The sequence below is a fragment of the Solea senegalensis genome, linkage group LG7, assembly GCF_019176455.1.
Source record: "Solea senegalensis isolate Sse05_10M linkage group LG7, IFAPA_SoseM_1, whole genome shotgun sequence".
NCBI lineage: Eukaryota > Metazoa > Chordata > Actinopteri > Pleuronectiformes > Soleidae > Solea > Solea senegalensis.
In genome coordinates this window covers 3,280,268-3,301,832 of record NC_058027.1, presented here as the reverse complement: position 1 = coordinate 3,301,832, position 21,565 = coordinate 3,280,268, and the positions used below count along the sequence as shown (strand labels likewise).

Genomic DNA, 21,565 nt, shown 5'->3' with positions numbered 1-21,565 from the left:
TTCACTAATCTGTCTAATTTCACCATTGTTGTGAGATCCAGTGGATTTAGGAGCCAGAAACATCATCTAGTTTTTTGTAGGACCTGTTTACATTGTCTTACAAAAATTAACCATAGCTGAAATCTGCATTTACACTGGTTAACACTTGGGGACATAAACCACACGGTGGGCTACTGACCTGAAAATGGTTAATAGGCCGACATGAAAGTGAAAGAGGCGAGGTGATTATGAAATTTAGAAATCCTCACTTGAAAGACTTAAAAAGGAGTGAAACCTCGTTGTACACTGCACAGGATGAAGGAGAGTCACGTGATTGTAGATCGTCTATAAGTCGACTTGAAAGTGGAATATCTGATCTGGCTGCTTGGAATGTAGATGCAAATCCATAGGCTTTTTTTTTTCGCTTCTCCTACACTGTCATATCGGTCATATCTGACTTGTGCCACATGAAAAGATCCGAAGTGGGTCACTTGCACCATGCAGTGTAAAGACATAACTGTGTGTTAATCAACCAGCAGAGTTGATCAGACCTACACTTGACCTGATGTGGGCGACACGCAATCAATACATTTTGTACAGAAATAGAGTTAAATAACACGTAAAATGCTCCTTTTGATGTGAAGAACAAAACAAGGGTTGACAAAGCAAGGTGAGACACTCGATGTCTTTGCCTGAGGTTTTAGGTTTTTGTCAAGTCAGCTCACGCAAGTGTACTTGGTTGTCCTCTGATCATTCTGCTACCTTGTGCGTTTCACATCAAAGCTGATCGCGGTCGCTTCAAGTAAGTATGTCTCTGTTGGATCTCTTAGTAACCATGGATGGAGCTCGGCCTCCTCACCTGGACTCACCAGCACTGCCTACCACTGCTCCTGCCAGCTTCAGCTGCTCTCCTGTTCCTCCTTTTCCCACAATAAACTCTGCGTTCTGTACCTTGGGTCCACTAAAATCTGACTACCTCATAAAGCAAAATGCGGTGAGTTCATTTCTCCACGGCCTGGAGACGCATCGAGCTCCACTCACCTCATCGAGTCGGTCCACTCTTATCTGCACCCACAGCCGCGTTTATCTCAGATGAGGGATTTCTTTGAAGCACCAGTGGTGTCAAAGAAAGAGTTTTAATTAACAAGTAACAACATCCTGGTTTGCAGCCTCTCTAGGCCTGTCAGTGTAATTAGAGAGGATATGTCAATGCTTGAAGCTAAATTTAGTTTGTGACCAGACTTTGTAGTCTAGGGGATTGATGCAGTTTAAAGTCACACTAAAAACTTGTGACATGCTATATTTCAGGGTCTACACAATTTGGAATATTTGGCTTTCTAATTTACAGTATCAGTATTTTCTGTATTCAAAATGATAAAAAATGATAATAATTCTTATCTGCTGCTTTGGACAGGGATGTGGAACTAAAATGTGTTGTAATAATGTATGCTAAGATATTGACACAAAATGATGGGAGTATGGGAGAATAACGTACATACTGTGAGAGGGAGAGGGAGAGATTCTGCTGCACTGAGTTGATCAGCAGGGCCAAGGTCAAGGTCACAGCAGGCTTACTTTCCTCCAGGGGCAGAGGTAACCTGAACCTGCAACTGCAACACACGAGCGCACTCACAATCTCCAGCCAAGGTGTGAAATAAAAAAAGACTTGCCCTTGCGCTGGTGTGTGTGTGTGTGTGTGTGTGTGTGAGCACAGATGTGCAAAAACACAAGTTTTAAGATGTAGAAGTAAAGGTGATCACACGTCCGCAGACTGGATGTTATTGTGTTCAGTGTGCGACTGTGATTTATGCATTACATAAGCTCTTGATGTTTTCCATTAGTGATGCTGAGCTTTGGTTTTCACTCCTGTAAAAAGTTGTGAAACCACAAAAATTGTTTGGTGAATTATAATCCAAGTGCGTGTAAAGTGATTTATTTCACCCCACAGGAAAAAACTAATGCAATTGCTGAATTGAAATGATTCAAAATATCACTTTGTGTTTAAAATTTAGGTTTCAAATCATGTGAAATTCAGCAACATTGTTCAGCACACACACACACTTTAGTGGGGACCAAAGCAGCTGAATGCCACTGTTTGTACAGAATATTAAGGCAAACTCTCTGGTATTAAACCAACAAACGATTTTGGTCACAGTATAATGACTGTACTGCACACAAACGCAGAGCTATTTTAGCCACAGTCTTGCTTTTTCTCTATCATTTGTACTGCAGCCTCACAGCAGGGGTCTGCTCGTGTTTCTGCTCTTCTTCTCTACTTCATTTATTCAACTTTAGGAGTGTTAAATAAAGTAGCAGAGCTTTTGTGTGTTTTTGCATCAAGAGAAGACACACACTATGGCAGTTGGCTGCTTGCTATAGCATAATAGTATCCATACAGATATGATGGAGGAAGAAAGCATCTTGAGTGAGTTATCTTCTTGTGGTGAACCACCATCTTTATCATGACTGAGGTCATCAGCAGAGTCTCAGAGTCACCAATGAGATCCTCAGGTAAATTAGTGGACTAATTCAGTGCGGGAAACTGACTGCGGAGTGACTCACGATGTCCCTGCCTCAGAGGCATTCACAGGAACAGACAGAAAGACGAACCAAATGGCACTTGTCTCTCCCAAAACTCCAGCCCGCCTGCTCTCATTGCCTCTTGGGGAGGATTTTACAGCAGTAACACAAACAACAGTTCAGAGTTTGCCACAACATTGATAACCTCAGCCATTACACTACATTCCTTTTGGCAAGCCTGAATATCCAGGGTCAGAATATATATAGGCCTGTAGAAAACCTAGAAACCAGAACCTAATTCATAAAAACCTTTTTTAATTATTGTTTTTATTATTTATTATTTTATTATTGTCATTATCTCCTAAATATTTACTAATTTCACAGTTCAAGTAAACACATTAATTAGTGTTCACATGGCACGGAACTGTGCCGCAGGTGCAACCGTGGTAATTTGCCAGGTTTTTTTGTCTTCTTATGCGTTGTTGAGTCACAGTTATGATTCATTTTATATTGCATTTTTGGTAGTGATTTTAAGTAGCAATAATTGTGCAGACGTCACAAAATACTAGACTTCTTTTATTTGTGTTCATAAAAACGAGCCAGGTGAATCCAAATTTCATACATTTTTTTTACGATTTTAACATTTTGAGTACTTTTTGATCAGGTGTGTTTATAAAATTCCATCAGATTGTCTAGGTCTAGAATTCAGATGGGGTCGACCAAAATGGATTTTTTTCATGGCTGATGTTTACAAATCAGTGCAGCCAATATATGTGATGCCAATTGCCAAAATGTGTGTCCATTTTCTACCGCTTTATCCTCCATAATTATTGTCTTGCCCCACACACATCTTATTCTACAGACTGAAGGGAACATATTTGTTTCTCACAGATCTGCACAAATAATAATCATTTAAAATCTGTTTTGATTTGGGTTTTTTTAAATGAAAATTAGAATAATGATGTAAAAATTAACATTCCCTCTGATATCGCGAATCATATCGCAAGCACTATTGGATTTTTATTCAAAACTTGTTTAGCCCTACAGGTTTGTCTCGCTGCTCTGCATCTTGTGTATGCCCTAAGGCAAAGAACAAAAATGGATACACTTAGATAAATAAGTAATAATAAGATAATTAAATGACGTGCTATCAAGAAATGGCAAAAATCTGTGGGATTATTTAATCCACCACTAGTTCAGATGCCTTTTGACACAGCAGCTTCCAGAGAACAAAGATATAAATATGTGAGACAGTGCCAAATATTCATGCGTGTATGTATGTTTTGTAAGAAGAGGACGGGGCCTGTGTTTAGACAGAGACATCCTGTGAAGGTAAAATAAGAAGGAGCAGGTCCCGAGATCACAGCGTCTCAGAAGAGAAGAGAGAAGCCAGACTATCCAATAATACTCTTTAGGTTGTTCACAGGTTGTCTGTCCTCTGTGTGTGTCGTTTCATAATAAATGAAAAAAGGTTGAGAGTGAGGTTTGTTTCCATTTCAGTGATGTTTTATGTAAACTTTGGTCGTATGAGAACTTTTCATTTAAGTGGATATTCATCATTAGTAATAAATGCAGTTTCCATGTAAACAGACACAGTCCTGGGTCATGTAAATGTCTGACTGATTAAAATTCACTCAATTTAGTAGTAATATACTACTTTTTCTATTATTTGTACTACTTTATGCTTCCACTGCACCACATACAAGTGGACAGTACTTTATACTGCATGATGAGGGATGAAGTTTAAGGTTGTAAATTATTTTTACTTGTTTAAACTGCTTTGACATACTCATTTCTTGCTGATTGTCTCAGACTATTCCACAAATTAGTGACAAATCTGACAAATCTGAATATTTTCGTAGGAATAGCATTTCAAGTGATCTTCACACAAACCTAATTTATTGAAAACATGACAGCCCTAATTTGTGTCATACTTCTGTCAGCACTTCATGTTATTTTGAATAGGTAAACAAGACATTTGTTGTGAAATTTCTTGAGAAAAATAACTGCAATTTCTATAATAATATTATGCCTAAGTTGACCATTTACACATGTGCATTACCACTTACAGATCACACTGGATCTAAAAAGGCACAAAACATTTAGTCACAGGTATCTGGGACTGAAAAATAGAGTATTTCTTTCACAAATTCATCCCATGGGCCGATTTGGACCCTCTGGTGGGCCAGTTCTGGCCCACGGGCCATAGGTTTGACACCCCTGCCTTAGATTAATCTTTGCGCCAAATATGATCTCAAATTCAGAACTGTACCAAAGCATTAAAAACAAAAGGTATGGGGCAATAATTACACTACAATATACACAACTTAGAAAATGTAAGCAGGTTGCCTCAAGACAACATGAGGGTGAACTGTAATCGCGTGCGTGGAGCTGCACTAGAATCTGTATGACATAGATTAAGTCATCTATCCATTACTGTATGGCACAGACAAATGCATGCACACCTCCAGTTTGAGTATGCATGGATCGTACATGCTGAATGCATGCTCTTTGAAGCACAGCACAGGTGGTGCCACCGACTGTACTGGATACTTGCTTAAGGTTATTTACAACTCTGCACTCAAAGATTACAAGGAAACAGAAATGAGGGCGATTGCCTGGTGAGGAATGGCCACTACTGGACTGGAATGTGAGATCGAGTACGCATGTAAGGAACACCAGACTGAGGCAAACCGCCGTTTTAAGTATGAACGGAACAGCGGGTTTGTACGCACATGCAGAAATGCACAGAGAACTTATTTACTATTTAAAAACCACATCTTTTGGGGGAGGAAGTGAGGCAAGTTTCAAAGAAAAGTACCTTTACAATTGGTTGGCTGATGCTGACAGTGTGTTTTTGGTGAAGAATGTAAAAAGTTACAAGAAAACTTAAATGAAGGACACAGACGCTGTTCTTGCTGGAGAGAAATCTGGATGAAATGTAGCTCACTAAAAGGAGAGGGCTATGTTTGACAAGAAAGAGATGTTGAGGATGATGACGGAAGGAGGAAAGTAAAGAAGGGGAAGAAGGACAGGTCATTAATCTACACAGCTGGCACTCAGTGGGGGGCAATCCCAGGGAACAGCCATTTCTCTGTGATGGCATCCTCTAACGATAAGTGATGACTGTGGACCCAAGAAACTAAAAGGGCAAATATCATTCACACATGGCGTAGCATCACAGCATGACTGTCTTACAGTCCCTCAAAACTTTGATTCTGTTGGCAGTTTCTGTCTCGCAGGTGTCCTCTGTTCAAATACATCCTTCACAATGTGGCGTCGCCAAACAGACACTTCTGTGCAGCCTCTCGTGTGAGTGAATAAACACGGTCGTGCATGTGACTGTGAGTCACGTCTGAGTCTGCAGTATGTGCTTGCTGTTTCCCTGAAGGTGAGCCTGCAGAGTTTGGGACAATTCTCTCTCACTCTTCTGTCCGACATGGCTCAGCTGATGACTGCGTGGTTTCTTGACGGTCTGGGGAGCAATGTGTCCTCCTGTCCCTCCTCAGCAGAGCCACAGACCCTGGTGACCCAGCCGAGGCTGAAGGTCAGCAGAGCCTCCAGTCAACGCAACAGCGGTCAGCCTGGAAAAGATTCCTCGTCTCCTCTGCTTCCCTCTCACTGATATAGAGCTGCAAATGTTTTGTAACTTTAAGGAATTCTTCTCATTTCTCAAATAAATGTAGTTAGAATAAGATCATGTTGACATTCATCTTTAAAAGAATCCTTTAAGATTAAAAAAGATGCATGGAAGACAAGATCATCAAGATTCACTTTGTTTGACCTGTGTGTAATTATTAAATATCTTATTTTTTCTGTCATTGCTTGCCATCTCAGCTTTTGATCCCAGCCCTTATTTTGCTTTTTGTTTTTTTCCAGGATCACCTGCACTTTTTATCCCTGCCTGCCTGTCTCCTTTGATTTTGTTGTTTTTCCCAGCCTTGCAGTGGGTTTTTTGTTGGTTATGCAAGTTTTCACACATCTCATCTGATCCATCATCCATCCTTCAATCTCACCAGGTCACTGACCACCATCACCATGTTCCAGCACCAGCGTCTCATTAAAGAGTGAAATAATTTCAGTGCACAATTTCAGGCATAAGTGATGTTTCCATGCTGCCACAGAGGCGTATGGGCCTGACACAAAAGAAAGGTCTCCAATTCCATTTTTAAATCCAATCAATCATCATAACTAGAAATTCCAGCAAAACAAAGTAATCTGTTATTCTTCCGCGTAAACATAATTTGATGCAATATCTTGCCCAGCAGGCTGACATTTCAAAAACACCAGCATATTGAGTCTTAGTAGGTTTCATGTTAGCCAGGTTCACCATCTTAGATTAGCCTACTGTGCTTTAATTACCTAATAACTAGTAAACAGAGAGTTTAAATTCACTGTGAGGGCGACATGTGGAGGCAACCCATGTTCAGTATATCCACAAATATCAGCCTATATCTACCAGCATCAGAGATCACTTTTGTTAGTAGGATTTATCATGCAGGCTTTCAGTAAAATCAACACTTACTGAGATGACAGCTGGACAAAACTAGTAGATCGGCCACTAAATTCACTCACAGAGACAAAACCTAAGTGAAATCTCAGAATATAGAACGACCTGCCTGTATGAACTTCCAACCACTTACACTTCTAAACTCTTACTGTCAGATGTCTTCATCATCTGTGCAGGAACTGACATTAAATCACTCCAGAACACATTTACCACTCTGCGGGTGCAGCCCCTACGAGGTGTGCCCACTGAATGTTGCTGTGTGAGAATGAGGACACTGACAAGCCACGTTACGGGAGCGAGACGCGTGAGTAAAAGAGACACTACATCAAAGATGAGGCTGAGAATAAAACCCCCGTCCCGCGGCAGCCTTAATCCTTCAACACCTGCGATTTGAAGCACACTCCTTTGATGTTTGCTCAGCTGGAGAGAAAGACTTGATAGGGAGACAGAGAAACGGAAAGAGAATAATGGGAGCATAATAGATAATTTAACGCAGAACTAAAGTGAATGCGAGCTAAAGTGACAAATTGGAGAGCAAATCAGTTCTCCTGACAGACACAGTATAATAACGCCGGTGAGGTTTACTGCTCCATTTTGCTGGCAGGATGACTGGCTTTCTGCTGATGTCTGGAAGCAGTAGGTGTAGAGAATTTAGAGCCAGCAGAAATAACCAATTGTTATTGAGCTTGTCTGGCAGCTATTGATGCTATTTAAAACATGTCACAAACCACCCTGTACTGGATCGTTGCATCACTACACAAAATATCTCCACAGTCCTCACATCAAAGGAGCGCTTTGTGAATTGTGCTTTTTATGCCTGTGCTATTATTTCTCTGTAAATTCTTAATTAAGCTTCCTTTTTAGTGAATGATTTTAATTAAAGACACAAGAAGAACATGCTTTAATTAAACCCTAAGAAGTGCAGTTCCTCTTATCCAACAAGGTCCAGATTACTATTCCTATATATTATGATTTTTGCTTGCAGATGAGACAGTGTGTAGGATGTTTATATTTGAATTTTTCAGCCAATGTTCTAAACATCTGTCCTTAAAAAAAAAAATCAACACATAAAGTATAAAAATACTATAACACTGCAGCAGGTCAGAGGAGGTCAGCAAAGAGGGCAGTATTTAATCCATTCAGAGGATGAATTGTGCTCATATAAGCTCAGGGGTGTGGCCACGTGTGTCCAAATGTGTTTTTTTGTCATCAGATCAAAAGATGTAGATCTAAGCTTTGTCCAGTTGTGATGAGATCACCCAGGACAGGTGTCAATACCAGGGCTAAACGGGGTCTCAGTATGTCGTACAACAACCATGTAACAATAGAACCATCTGTCATGGATGGACTGGCTAAAAACCCTTTTTCAATGGTTCATAAATCAATAAAGTCACATGCCAGTGCCAAAGGGCTTATTCTAGTAGATGCAAGTGGAGATGCAATGCCAGATGCTAACATAGTTGTCCACTTGTGATGATGTTACCCAATGAACGGGCCTCAAAACAAACCACACACACGACAAAGAGACAAATCTATAAAAATAACACAGTTTGATACTGAATCTTTATCTTCTTTTGGTTCAGGATTATTATTTGAATTGTGTGAAGATGCTACTTGGGATGTGATAGTTTTCAACATTAAATGTAAATAATCCATCATTTAGTCCAGAAAAGAATAATTCAATTATTTAGTTATTGAATCCTAACTAAATACAAAACAGGCCCATACATCTATAGCAATTCAATAAAGTCGCTTACCACACAATGGCACAATATCACAGGGGACAGAGGGGAGATGGATGAGGCCATGGCAGCCAGATCTGCCACCATTTTCCCAGTCTTGTGGGAAGCTGAAATGACAAAAACAGCACAACATCAAACAAAGCAGAATATATAACAGAAGTTATTTTTTAATGACAAATAATTTGTGAGTAATTTCTTAATACCAGCACACTATAGACCAGAGTAAAATGTAAGAGCTGCAGACAGATGGGAAATGTATAACGTGTGATAACAACAGCTGCCACAGGTTCTAGACTGAAGATCCTTTTCCATCAAATTATTCATGGTGAAACTCACATGTTTTCCCAGGCATCATTTTCACAGCACTATATACTCCACAGACCTATATGGGATGACATTCCAACATAAAAACAAACATCACGTCATTTATGAGGACATGATTAATATGAATATTGATTAATATTTATAGTAATTCATCATATATGAACTCATTAGTGTTAGAATAATAAATCATTTTCACAAACAACAAAATATCTCTGTTTTTTTCTGCAAGAAATATGAAGAAAAACAACATGAATTTTTCATATCATTATGAAAACCAAGCTGTTTTTTTGTCTTCTCGTGCGAAGGTCAGTCAACAGGAGAAACATGATTAATGTCTCCTGTCCTTCTGCTCACAGTAAACCAACCAGCCGCTCTTTCCAGTGCTTTGTTCTGAACAGAGCACGTTGGGGGTTGGGTATAAGAAACAGGGTGTGGTTTCGGCGTTGTCATGGCAACAGAGTTATCACTGCTCTGAACCCCATCAACTAGTGAGTGTATGAATTGAACTCAGTCACAGAATGACAGCAGATGCAGCACAAGTGTCCAACATACTGCAACACAGAGTGTCTGCCTTTGTGTGTAAGTATGCCATGTCAACAGGAAGGGAGTGCCTTCACGTGATGAATGAGCACTATAGGTTTGCTCCCTGGTTTTCCAAGCAATTGTGACGTGCAGAGCCATAGTAGACTGACGTAAAGGCTTTTCCACAGGCTCTTGTCAGAGTTCATACAAGCATAGCCCATCACTTACACCAGCAGCATCATCATGTGTCGTACAGCTCCGTCTTCCTTAATAGGCTGCCACTGGTCATAAAACACAAGGTTACATGACATTACTGACTTTAATAAATAGGAGTCAGTGGGTTATTTGAGCGTGACTGTGTAGCAGTGAGTGCCTGACCTGCAGACAACCCCACTGAGGAGGTGATAGAATGTAAGGCAAAGGTGCTGATGCTGCCAGAAGAACTGCTGTTGAATATCTGAGTGACTCTACGAGCCGATGGACAACTCATTGTCTTACGTGAACAAGTGGAAACTGGCAATGGAAAAAAACAGGTTTTTGATGTATTGACATGAAACAACTTTGGTGCTTAAACATAAATATACAACTACATCAGATTGGGCAAATTATTTGACAAACTAAGACTAAAATATAAAATAGCTCATTAACTTTTATTTTTACAGTACACCGTGTACTGACCTGTTGTAAACTATATAAAATTACATTGTTTTCTACTGTGGAATATGTTGCAAAATACTACCATCTTGTGGAGAAATGTGGTACTGCTGCAGGATACACCACAGACAATTGACAATTGGGGAAATAATCCACACAGCTATAATAGTTGGATGAGTCTAACTGTGCTGGGGTCATGGCTGAACTGTACATTAGCTCGGAGTATTTCTGTGACGATTAAGCATTTTACTGCTTTTAGAGTATTACAATTATTTTCGGGCACTTTTGAACGTTTTACAGATCAGAATTATCAAAACATTCTCACTTTTTCTAAGAAATTACAAATGTTCTCACATTCTCATGCAACTGATTATGTAAAAATGTCTGCTGTTTGCTATATAATAAATTGCTTAAACGTCATGTTGATCAAAATGTATTTTACTGGTTCTCTGTTGAATACTCTGACCCCCTAATTGTTCTAATTGCAGTTTATATAAATTAATTTCATAATTGATAAATTAATCTAGTGAATTTTGACTTTCACTAATGAAAGAGAAACTAGTCATGAAACCAGCCAGCCCTCTAATCGCTTGGGTATCAAATTCAACAGTGTGCACTGTGCTATAATCGTGTATACTTACTACAATGTTTTATATAAAAGTGTCATTTATTTTGACAGACCTAAAACCAAATCATTGTTGACAGACCAACACATGTGGATACTCGCTAATTTCTTGCTAGCATGAGTATTGTACTTATACATAAAGTCAAGTATTGTACACAATATTTACTTCTGAGAGATAAACTAAGGATTTTGAGCAGGTGACACGTTTTGTAGTTAATATATTAACTTTTGCTGTTCGTGTTTTCGAGAAATGGAATTCATGCTTTGCAAATATTGGGTGACATTCAAGATACTGTATGTACCAAAGCAATAAAGCTAATATCTCCTTGTTAGCCTATTGTGAATTCAACAAATATCACTGTTGTTCACCGGATAAGAAACATGTTCCATGTCACAGAAATCACAGTTCACAACGAATTTAAAAACATTTTTTGAATTTTGAATTATTTTATAGCAGACAAAGAGTGTTTTAAAGTAACCTACCTGCTGCAACTGTTGATAAACTGTCCAAACTACACACACCTGTTCCTTTCTCCTCACGCAGCGTCATCTTCTGCCTCACCACCCCTCCTGACACTGAACACCACATTGTCCTGTTTCCCACAGTTTTCCATAGCATTTGAACGCAGCATCTACAAACCGCGTGAATGTCCGCCATCTTTTGAGGAAAAAACAAACTTAGCAGTTTAAATTAGCAATTAGCTTCTTGTGGTCATGTTTAAAAGTAGGTCTGCCTGGTTTTCAAGCAGTGTGTCACAGGAATGTCGCACATTTTGGAGTGAGTATTGCTTAAACTACTTGATAAAAGATTAAAAACATTGTCCCAACCATCAAATAATGGCCCATTCTTTTGCCACTTGACACGTTTTAGCTAGAAAATCACAGGTGCTAATAATGATGACATTAGCTATGTCTCTGTGAACCAGCATGCACCCTGAAACTGAGCCATCCCATTATTAGATGATTTACACAGCTTTGGTTTTCCCACTGTGACCTGTCAACATGGCTGCTATGCAAAGGGCCCATTTGAGTCTGTGGTGTCAAAATGATCAAGCTGTGCTTATTACTGCTTAACTTTGTTTCCCTCATAGTACAACAGGGTGGGACCATCGCTGGATGGAGGGGAGCAGATTATCTTTTCAGTGAGGACGCTGCATGTGCAGATACCTTGAGGTGAAGAGAAATATGCACATTTATCATTCAAAGGGAGTCATTTCTCTATGATTATCTCCTAACCCAGGTTATAGTTAATGAAAACTAATGAGATAACAAAAACTAAAATGGAAAAAGCCTTTACATTCACTGAAATAAAAATCGTCTTTTGTAAATTAATTTCATACGCAATTCTTTTGGGTTCATAAAAAGTATTTATTTTTTCTCTGGAGGCAACTTTGAAAAGTTTTGAGACAGCCTTTTGTTTAGAATATTGGACATAAGGCTATGGTCTAGTTAATTGGGTTGAGTTGGTTCATCTAAGTGAATCAAATCAATATAATAAAAACTAAGCATTTACAAAAATAAAAACAAGCAAACCTGCTCTAAAAACGAAGTAAAACTAACTCATTTTAAAAACAAGAAGTCAAAACTAAATAAAACAACACAACTATTATAACCTTTCTCGTAACTAAGCAATAATTTTGTCTTAACTTTTTGTTTGTTTTGAAGGATATTTGAGAGTAAATGTTTCCTCCGTGACAAGGTGACAGTTTTTCATAGCTTGTTTCTAACCACCTGTGAGGGGCGCCAGAGTTTCAAGTCTGTGTGCATTGGCCATTACGTGCTGCCTCCAGCCTCGGTCCAGGACGGTGAGGACAAATAATAACCCTTTATTCATTTGTTGTAATTACCAACTGTACTAATTGGGCTTCTGACCAGGGACCCCAGACCCTAAAGGTCCTCTATGTTTATTATTATAATAATATTTTATATGAGTTCTAAAAGGTAATTCATCTTCCATGTCCAAGAATTAAGCCAAACAAAACCACTGAAACTTAATGAATCAGTTAGGAAATAATAAAATTATAACTAGGGTTGCATGTTATTAGGAAATCGTGCAATATGAAGTAATGAATATAAGGGCTGCAATTAACAATTATTTTCACAATTGATTAATACTGAATGTCAATTATTTTCCAGATGAATCTATTCATTTTTTTGGTCCATAAAATGTCAGAAAATGTTGATCTGTGTTTTCCAAATCTCAAATTTTACTTTGTCTACAAATCAAAATGATTCAGTTTTCATCATTTCTTTGTGACATGGAGCAAATAAACCACAAAGGCTGAAAAGTCAGAGAAGTTGTTTCATTTGATTATAAAAACAATCTTAATTGATTTAGTGTTGCAGCCCTAATTGCAATAACAGTGAATTAAAATTATAATAATAAAAAATAAAGCATACACTTTGTCTCTCTTTCTACTTTCTTTGTAATTTATTCTTTTTCCCATTTAGTAGTTGGGGTGTTAAGGTGTTGCAGTTTATTTAAAATGAGTAAAAAATAAATTTTTGTGATACATTTTTCAATATATTGTGCCGCCCTTATCATAACTCATACTGTGTTTGTTTGGCTGTTATTTCAGAGGTAAGGCACGTGGTTGGGAGGTTGATTTGGGAGTCTGAGGACGAGTCGTCAGAGGCAGAGGTAAGTAAACAATGGGATTTAAACCGAGGTAAATAAATCATGTTTCTCCTCACTCCTCAGGTGGACTGCTTTCTGTTTTCATAGTGCTCCCAGGATGAGTTCACTGAAGGAGACAAAAGCAGAAGCAAGTGTGTCATTCAAGTGTGTAAATATGTAGAATTAAACCTCAGTAAATTGTATATTGTGCATGGAATTAATTCCCTGTTATTATTTCTTTGCAGTGGTGACTTTTCTGACACGGACTCATCAGATGTTGAGGCCTCTCTCTTACGTCATTTGCAGGATTGTCCAGTTAGAAACATGCAAACAGGTGAAACAGTTATCATTATTAATTCTCTAAGTGCTAAAAACGAAGGCAGCTGGACTTCTGTTAGTTTATTCAACCAGATACCTTCATTTTTAGCACTTCAAGACTACCATGACGTCAACATCATGATTGGTGTGTTAACTTGTTCTGTTCATTTAATCACCCAAGGTTATATCAGCATGGACGCCCTGCAGAAATATTCAGGTGATCTGTGTGATTTCCATCCCAGGTGTTGGCAATGCTGCACATCAGCGAACATGCACTGAGTTCAGAGAGTTCATGAACTAAAAGCTGTATATTGGCAGACACTTTTTGTTCATTATGCTTATATTGCCTCCCTGCATTCATATTGGCAGTGTGTGAACTGAAATGAAATAAATGATTATATAACATGTCAAACTCTGATCTATTATTGCACATTAAAACCACATTATTTAATTGTATGTGCTAATTGTTTTGGTGTTTATGAGCTGAGTCTTCCCTGAAGGCAATCAACACAAAAGCCAAGTATTCACAGTGAGACTAATGGAATTATATTGTTGTTTAGCAGTTTGGAGTAAATCAAGCGTCTGAAAACAGCGTTCACCTTTCACAACACCTGAACTTTGAACAGCGTCACTGAAGCGGTGTGTTTATATTACGTCGCTGCATATCGATTAAAAACACTAACTCATAATTTATAACAACGTAATTTCAACACGTATCAGTGCGTGATGACTAAACACGATAATGTAAACGTGTCATTTACTAAGAGCAGTTGACAGTTCCGCGCGACACCGGCCAACGGCCACCCCTGCGAAGTGGTCTGTCCCGCAGGTGTTTGGCCAATCACAAGCTTTGTTTTGGTAAATCCTCTCACTCCCCGGAAGTTCGCTGTCTTCTCGTCAGCGGAGTTCTGACAGACACATGAGGTACTGCTGCGTGCGGGATGGCCGAGGAAAATCTGTCCGTGGTGCTTCACTCTCAGGGAGACCTGCGACTGGTAAGAGCCCGTAACAGTCAGATTAATCAGTAAATTGTCAGTCACAGTGTGTTGGAATTAGATTATTTATCTTTTCTTGCAGGAAAACCGTTCCATTCCGGAGCCAGGACCTGATGGTACACGTGATCCGAAATATAAGTGTTTACAATTAGTTAATAACGTATGCATTGTGCATGTGCTATGACAACTCACAGTTGTGGCATTTGCAGGATTTTCTTTTGCATTATTTTTCCATCAATTCTATACACTTCAGAACTCTAGGATAGTGATTCCCAAACTGGGGTACCCGTACCCCCAGGGGTACGCGAAAAATTTAAATAAATGTGTGCCAACCTAATATAATACAGTATATATGAATACTTTTTTGTGGTAAGAGTCGTGCAAATGTGTGAGAGGCGTCTCTTGTTATTGGTGAGTTACTTGTCTTGTGTCCCGCAGAGGTTTTGCTGCAGATGCACTCGGTGGGAATCTGTGGATCGGACGTTCACTACTGGCAGCACGGTCGGATCGGGGACTTTGTGCTCACAAAACCGATGGTGCTCGGGCACGAGGCGGCCGGACAGGTGGTGAAGCTCGGATCAGCAGTCACGCACCTGAAAGTAGGTAAGTGGTGGGTGCGACCTCTGAGCTGTGAGACACCAGAAGCACTGCAGAAGTGTTGTTTACGCTTTGTAATTCTCAACTTACAATGCATACTTCTACTCATTTCTCACACATAGCACATGACATGATGGGATGTAAACTGTAGTAAAAGCACGTTCTCTGAGTCAAACTGTAACACAGGTTATTTGGCCAAATCTATGTGAAGCTGACTTGTGTGGGGGGTTTTAGGTGACAGAGTGGCCATTGAACCTGGTGTTCCCCGAGAAATGGACGAGTTCTTCAAAAACGGACGCTACAACTTGTCTCCCACCATCTTCTTCTGTGCCACACCCCCTGACAGTGGAAACTTGTGTAGATACTACACACACAATGCCAACTTCTGTTACAAGTAACTGTTTTCTTTACTTGTTTAGGATTACATTGCCTTGCACCACATTATTGCTTAACAACCATCTCTGGCTGCCAACTGACTCTCTTGCCTAACCTGTTACTTTTTTGTCTTCCTCTGCTTTTTAAGGTTGCCTGATAATGTTACGTTTGAGGAGGGAGCTCTGATCGAGCCTCTGTCTGTGGGAATCCATGCCTGCCGCAGAGCCGGCGTCACCCTCGGCAGCACCGTGTTCATCTGTGGCGCAGGTACAGTACAAATGAACTTTGCACGGTGACCTGACTCACACCAAGGAATATTCCTTCAGTGAGTCTTTGCAGAGCTCATGTCAGGACATGCTCCAAATATAAAACATCGGATTGTCTAGTATTCAATTTGCATGTCTTTGCAAGTAGGGACACCCAATGCTTACGGTTTGAGATTCATACTGACTGTACAAAACTCAGTCAACGATAACACGTTTCGAAAGAGGCTTAATATTTAACAACTTCTCTGTGTTGAAAACAAGCTAGTGCCTAGGTTCTCAAATTATGGCACTCGTACCACCAGTGTGTGTGTGAGACCCCGCCTTTCGCCCTATGTCAGCTGAGATTGGCACAGTGACCCTCATGTGGAGGATAAAGTGAATACTCTGTAAAAATAAATCTTGAGAACCACTGATCTAATGGACATTTAATCACATGCAATCACAAGTCTTTTTGATTGTAAGTTAAACAGTATACGTTTAAATACTTTTGTAGCACTTGCACATTGTTGTCTGTCTTAAAGGGTGTATTGTGTGTGTGTGTGTGTGTGTTATTTCCAGGGCCGATTGGGTTGGTCTGTTTGATTGTGGCCAAAGCAATGGGGGCCTCAAAGGTCGTCATATCTGGTAACTCTTGAACAATTTATAAACAGCCAAACTATTATATACAGTACATACACATATATACATACATACATACACATATATACATACATATATATATATATATATAAATTTTTATGTTAATATATTGCTGTGCTCTGTGTTCAGATCTTGTGCCAGAGCGTCTGTCCATGGCTGAAGAGCTGGGTGCAGACTTTCAGGTGAAGGTGAAGAGAGAGGACGGACCTCAGCAGCTTGCCAAGACCGTGGAGGACATGCTCGGCGCTCGGCCTCACGTTACTATTGAATGCACTGGTGTGGAGAGCAGCATCCAAACTGCCATCTATGTATGTGACTATTTCACGTGGACTATTTTTTACATTGTCGTTATTTTAATTTCATGTTACTTACTTACTATTTCTTTTTCCCCTCTAAGGCAACGCGTTCAGGGGGCGTGGTGGTGCTGGTGGGCCTCGGCTCTGAGATGGCAACGGTTCCTCTGATTAATGCTGCTGTGAGAGAGGTGGACATCCGAGGGGTCTTCCGCTACTGCAACACGTAAGACAATAATGTCACGCTCTGCTCTGGATACAGTAAACCTGCCATTATCCCTGCATTTAAAAAAAACAACCGAAAAACAACTGCTGGATCCATTTTATTTAGTTTTGATGGGGGAAAAAATTGAGAACTTTGGAAACAATGACCCTCTTACCCATATTCAGTTCCTGAATGGATCTTATTGGCCACAACAGGAGCCTCAGAAATAATAGAAATAACTGTTTTCCTGTTAATTCTCATTAGTAGTGTTTACAGAAACAGTGCAAACTACTGGAAAGACTTCCTGTTCATATACATTTTTAGGTGTGTTAGTATGGGCAGTTCAGTTCCTCTTAAGTGATTATTGATTACCAGAGAGTTTGAGTTAACTGTCTCTCTTGCTGTGTTGCAGCTGGCCGATGGCCATAAACATGCTGGCGTCGGGTAAAGTGAACGTGAAGCCCCTCGTGACCCACCGTTTCCCTCTGGAGCAGGCAGCGCAGGCCTTTGAGACCACGCGCCAGGGTGTCGGAATAAAGGTCATGTTAAAGTGTAACCAGAGCGACCAGAACCCCTGACCCCTGACCCACGCCAGTGAAAACAAAAAAGGCAGAGCGAGAGCATGACGTCTGGCATTCTACAAACTGAACATTGACCCTGAGAAAGATAACAGAGGTACGGTCAACGGTCAGACGAGGGATTAGCATCAAATACAAATGGTACGAGTTAAAAAGAAATAACCTGTAAACCTTTTGTTTTATAATTATATATGATTTGTAGACTGCTAATTTAACTCTTTATTTTAATAAAAACATGAATTAAAAAGTATGGTCTTTCTTTGTTTTTGTTTTCTCAGAACTTGCACTTCCTAATTTTAGCCACCAGGGGGAACCAGACACTTAAAGATATTTTCGTACCAAATCCATATAGAGAATTACTATACAGGACATAATATATCACAGAAACTGTCATAATACACTGTTTTATAGTTGATGCAGGAAAAGCGTGAACATTTAAAGAATGTAAATGTCATATGTAGTGAAAAAACTATATATACACTATAGTGTGTGTGTGTGCATGCACATGCATTAGTGTGGCTCAGCTTCTCAAAAGCTCTTAAACACAAACTGAAATGAAACTAGTTTGTCACAAAAACACCACAAAGCTCTTTTAAAATCAAACGCAGCACTCAAGCATGTTCAATCTTCTCAGAACCGACTCAAACAAAAACAATAAATGCTCATGCATGTTCCGGCTTCATAAAGCTGTGTTACGCAATCAGACGCATACATGGACATTTGTGGACGTATAGCGTTTACATGTAAACGAGAAACACTCAACTATTTAGTTCCAAGTCACTCGAGGCCTCTTTTCTTCTCCGACACGTGATCGAAGAGTTTCTTCCGGCTGAGTTTGCACAGGTGCAACATGAGTGACACTCATTGATGATCAGTGCGCTGCAGTCTGGAGCCCAGCGGAGCGACATGATGTCATCGGTGTTCAGAGACGTGTACAAACTTGCAAAACTGAGCTTCACATTTTCACAATTGTGTGCAGAATTTTGTGTGTGTGTGTGTGTCTTCCTGTATGAGTATCTTTGAGTCTCTCTGCAGACACTTTTAAAAAATAGCTGTTATTTAGACAAGCTTTTAGTTGACTGGATACCTTGGTTATACTTGGTTATTTATGTATTTATGGTATGACATGTTGTGCTACTTACATTTAAAATTGTTATTGTATTATCTGTGAAAGATGCTATAGAAATAAAGAGAACTAACTAATATTTAAGCACACATGGCACCGCCCTCTTCATTACATGATAACACACCTCCCCTTGCTTCATAACTTTATTATTGCTTTTCTTAATTATTCACCATCTCGTTTCAGACATCACAAACATTCCTTATACTATTGTATGTGCCGATTCCTTCCATGGTATAGATTTCATTTATTGCTTCCTTCCGTTTAATTGCATTTGGTTCTTGCCTTCACACAGTTTTTATTAATCCGTTTAATTGCTGTGTTACTTGATAGTTACTTGTAGAGCAGAGGTTTAAGGTATAATGTTTTTTTTATGTGTAAAATATAGATGACTCAGCATTTCACACATTTTTGTATGGGGAAAATAATTAAACGTAAGGCTTACATTTACATTTTAACATAGTTTGATCACTGTTTTATGTGGAGATTGAGCGTAAACATCAAATAGCACAAGTAAAACATGATTTTGTAGTTTTCTTGAATGTTTGTTAATAAAATAAATGCTGGAGCGTGTTTTTCTTCTCGTTTTCCCCTCTGGGGAAACCGATGCTCAGAGAATCATCATTAGAGAGCGCAACTGTATTACATCCATGGAACAGAGATGCAGAATCTAGGTCACAGATTTCTTTGTTAATCAGGAGAAACTGGGTTCACGTGTGTTGTTTGTCCTGGGATGAGATTCACCGCTCAGTGGACTTCCTGTTTTTCTGTTGTGAATGAAAATCTGACTCATGCTGGTGTTTTGAAGATGTGTTTCCCTCTGCCTAGTGATTCCTAGACATAATTATTATTATTATTATGATATTATTAATAATAATAATAATAATAATAATAATAATAATAATTAGTGGGTGACTTTGGGGAGTTTTATTGTAATCTTGTCACACACACAATGTTTCCACATGTTAACCATGAAATGTAACAACTGGGCATTTAGAATGATAATAATAATAATAATAATAATAATAATCATTATAGCTTTGTTAATGAGTAAATTGGCTGAAATGTCCCACGTTAAGGTTTTAAATGACGTGAATACAGAGTTAAATTAAGGTTTATCTATTCCCATGTTTCTCAAACTGTGGTCTGTGTACCACTAGCAGTACACAAGCTATAATACTGTTCCACTGTATTATACCAGTGTGAGCTGAAGTTTGACTGGTGTGTGTAGACAATTAAACAAATAAAGCACGTTATCTCACTCTATCTTATTCTAATGTCACTATACCAGTGTGTGAAGTATATGTGAGGAGGAAGAGGAGGATGATGAGAGAGCAAATGATCTTATTGTGAATAAATCTTTGAGAATTTTGAATTGAGTCACTTCTAACAACATGGCAAAACTGATGCTTTAAGTTTAAGACAAACTCATGTAAAAATGTATCAGCGTAAACCAAAATTGCCAACCCATTGAGGGCTGGATTAAAAAAATCACACAGAAAACCCAGAGACTCTGAAGATAAAGTGATTTTAAAGGCTCCTTCCTTCTTCTTTTTTCACTCCCACGAGTAATCAGGCTCAGTGAAGTCACCTGTGGCTGCTGAGCCGAGCGCTGAATCAGCCTGATTAGGTGCATGTGTGTGAATATTAAGACAGGCATGAACTTTCACAGTATAGTTTAACATAAAACTCAACAACAGGATTAAAGTTATTGACTTCTTACCTTTGGTGCAGTGGTTAGCACTTTTCTCCGGGTGCTCTGGTTTCCTCCCGCACTCCAAAAACACACAATATGGGGATTAGGTCGGACACTCACAGGTGTGAGAGTGAGTGGTTGTTTTGTCTCTATGTGGATGGAGTTGTGCCTGTTTTAGTTTAACCTGCCTTTAGCTTACACAGTGGTTCAGTCCAATTAGGGTTGGGCTTGGAGGGCTTTGTTTATACTTTGGTTCTTGTTCCCAGGACCTTTTCGTTCTCCTTTTCTCTGTCTCATTGATTTTTTAAGTCAATAAAACCACAGGTTTTTTTTGGGGGGTGCACAAGCCTCTGTTTCCTGAGCCCGTCTTCAAGCTGAAACATCTATTTAATTACTTCAAGTGCTGCGAGCCACATGGAGAGAAAAAAAAAGAAAAATGCCTAAATTTATGCTGTAAGTCACAGCGTTTATAACTCTCATAATGGTGATTTAAAAAAACTAGTGCTGTGTTTTCATCATCATCAAAGCCCTGGGTCAGGCTTGTGTTACCACTGAGAACAGTTCCTGCAGGAGAGTGTGATTTCAAATTGATTTCCATGGGATTTTTACACGGGTAGCACGGGTAGCAAGAGTTGTGGGTGGAGCTAGACTGTACCATTTTACTCTGGTACCCCAAGGGAAGTGTACCAAAGAATGAAGAACGGTTTGGGCTGGTTAAGAAAAACACACCACACCGTAACAAAACCGAACTGTTCCTCTGGGTGTAAACGTTTGAATCCTGTGTGTTGGAGCAGGGAATCACCTAAGACAAACGTCGCCAGACTGCCGGCCACCGATTGGTCAGAGCGCTGTCACAGGAATCAAGCCGAACAATGCCGAATTGCAGATCAGTTAAAAAGACTTAAGAATCCTAAAAAACGTGGGTTAATCTCCAACAGTTACCAGGGTAATGTCTAAAATCTCAATATTTAACAGAGGAGTCTGGTG

General features: G+C 39.4%; 2 protein-coding genes across 3 annotated transcripts; both read left to right on the top strand.

Annotated features, from left to right (window-relative positions):
- The first annotated feature begins 11,541 nt into the window (after positions 1 to 11,541).
- On the top strand, positions 11,542 to 14,178 carry terb2 (telomere repeat binding bouquet formation protein 2). Of its 2 annotated transcripts, XR_006360770.1 has the most exons (7): positions 11,542 to 11,654; positions 11,968 to 12,049; positions 12,542 to 12,681; positions 13,456 to 13,517; positions 13,602 to 13,658; positions 13,739 to 13,827; positions 13,993 to 14,178. XR_006360770.1 is itself a non-coding variant. In XM_044030366.1 (6 exons), the coding sequence occupies exons 1-6, from the start codon at positions 11,591 to 11,593 to the stop codon at positions 13,742 to 13,744; spliced, it is 411 nt and encodes a 136-aa protein (XP_043886301.1). In that variant the 5' UTR covers positions 11,542 to 11,590; the 3' UTR covers positions 13,745 to 13,983. The 2 variants fall into 2 exon arrangements, 1 of the variants encoding a protein (XP_043886301.1); XM_044030366.1 differs by lacking the exon at positions 13,993 to 14,178 and having other exon boundaries at positions 13,739 to 13,983.
- Positions 14,179 to 14,690: 512 nt separating this feature from the next.
- Positions 14,691 to 18,009, top strand: sord (sorbitol dehydrogenase). Its single transcript, XM_044030356.1, has 9 exons — positions 14,691 to 14,806; positions 14,889 to 14,922; positions 15,245 to 15,409; positions 15,638 to 15,797; positions 15,927 to 16,045; positions 16,603 to 16,668; positions 16,813 to 16,991; positions 17,081 to 17,202; positions 17,594 to 18,009. The coding sequence occupies exons 1-9, from the start codon at positions 14,753 to 14,755 to the stop codon at positions 17,757 to 17,759; spliced, it is 1,065 nt and encodes a 354-aa protein (XP_043886291.1). The 5' UTR covers positions 14,691 to 14,752; the 3' UTR covers positions 17,760 to 18,009.
- Positions 18,010 to 21,565: the final 3,556 nt, after the last annotated feature.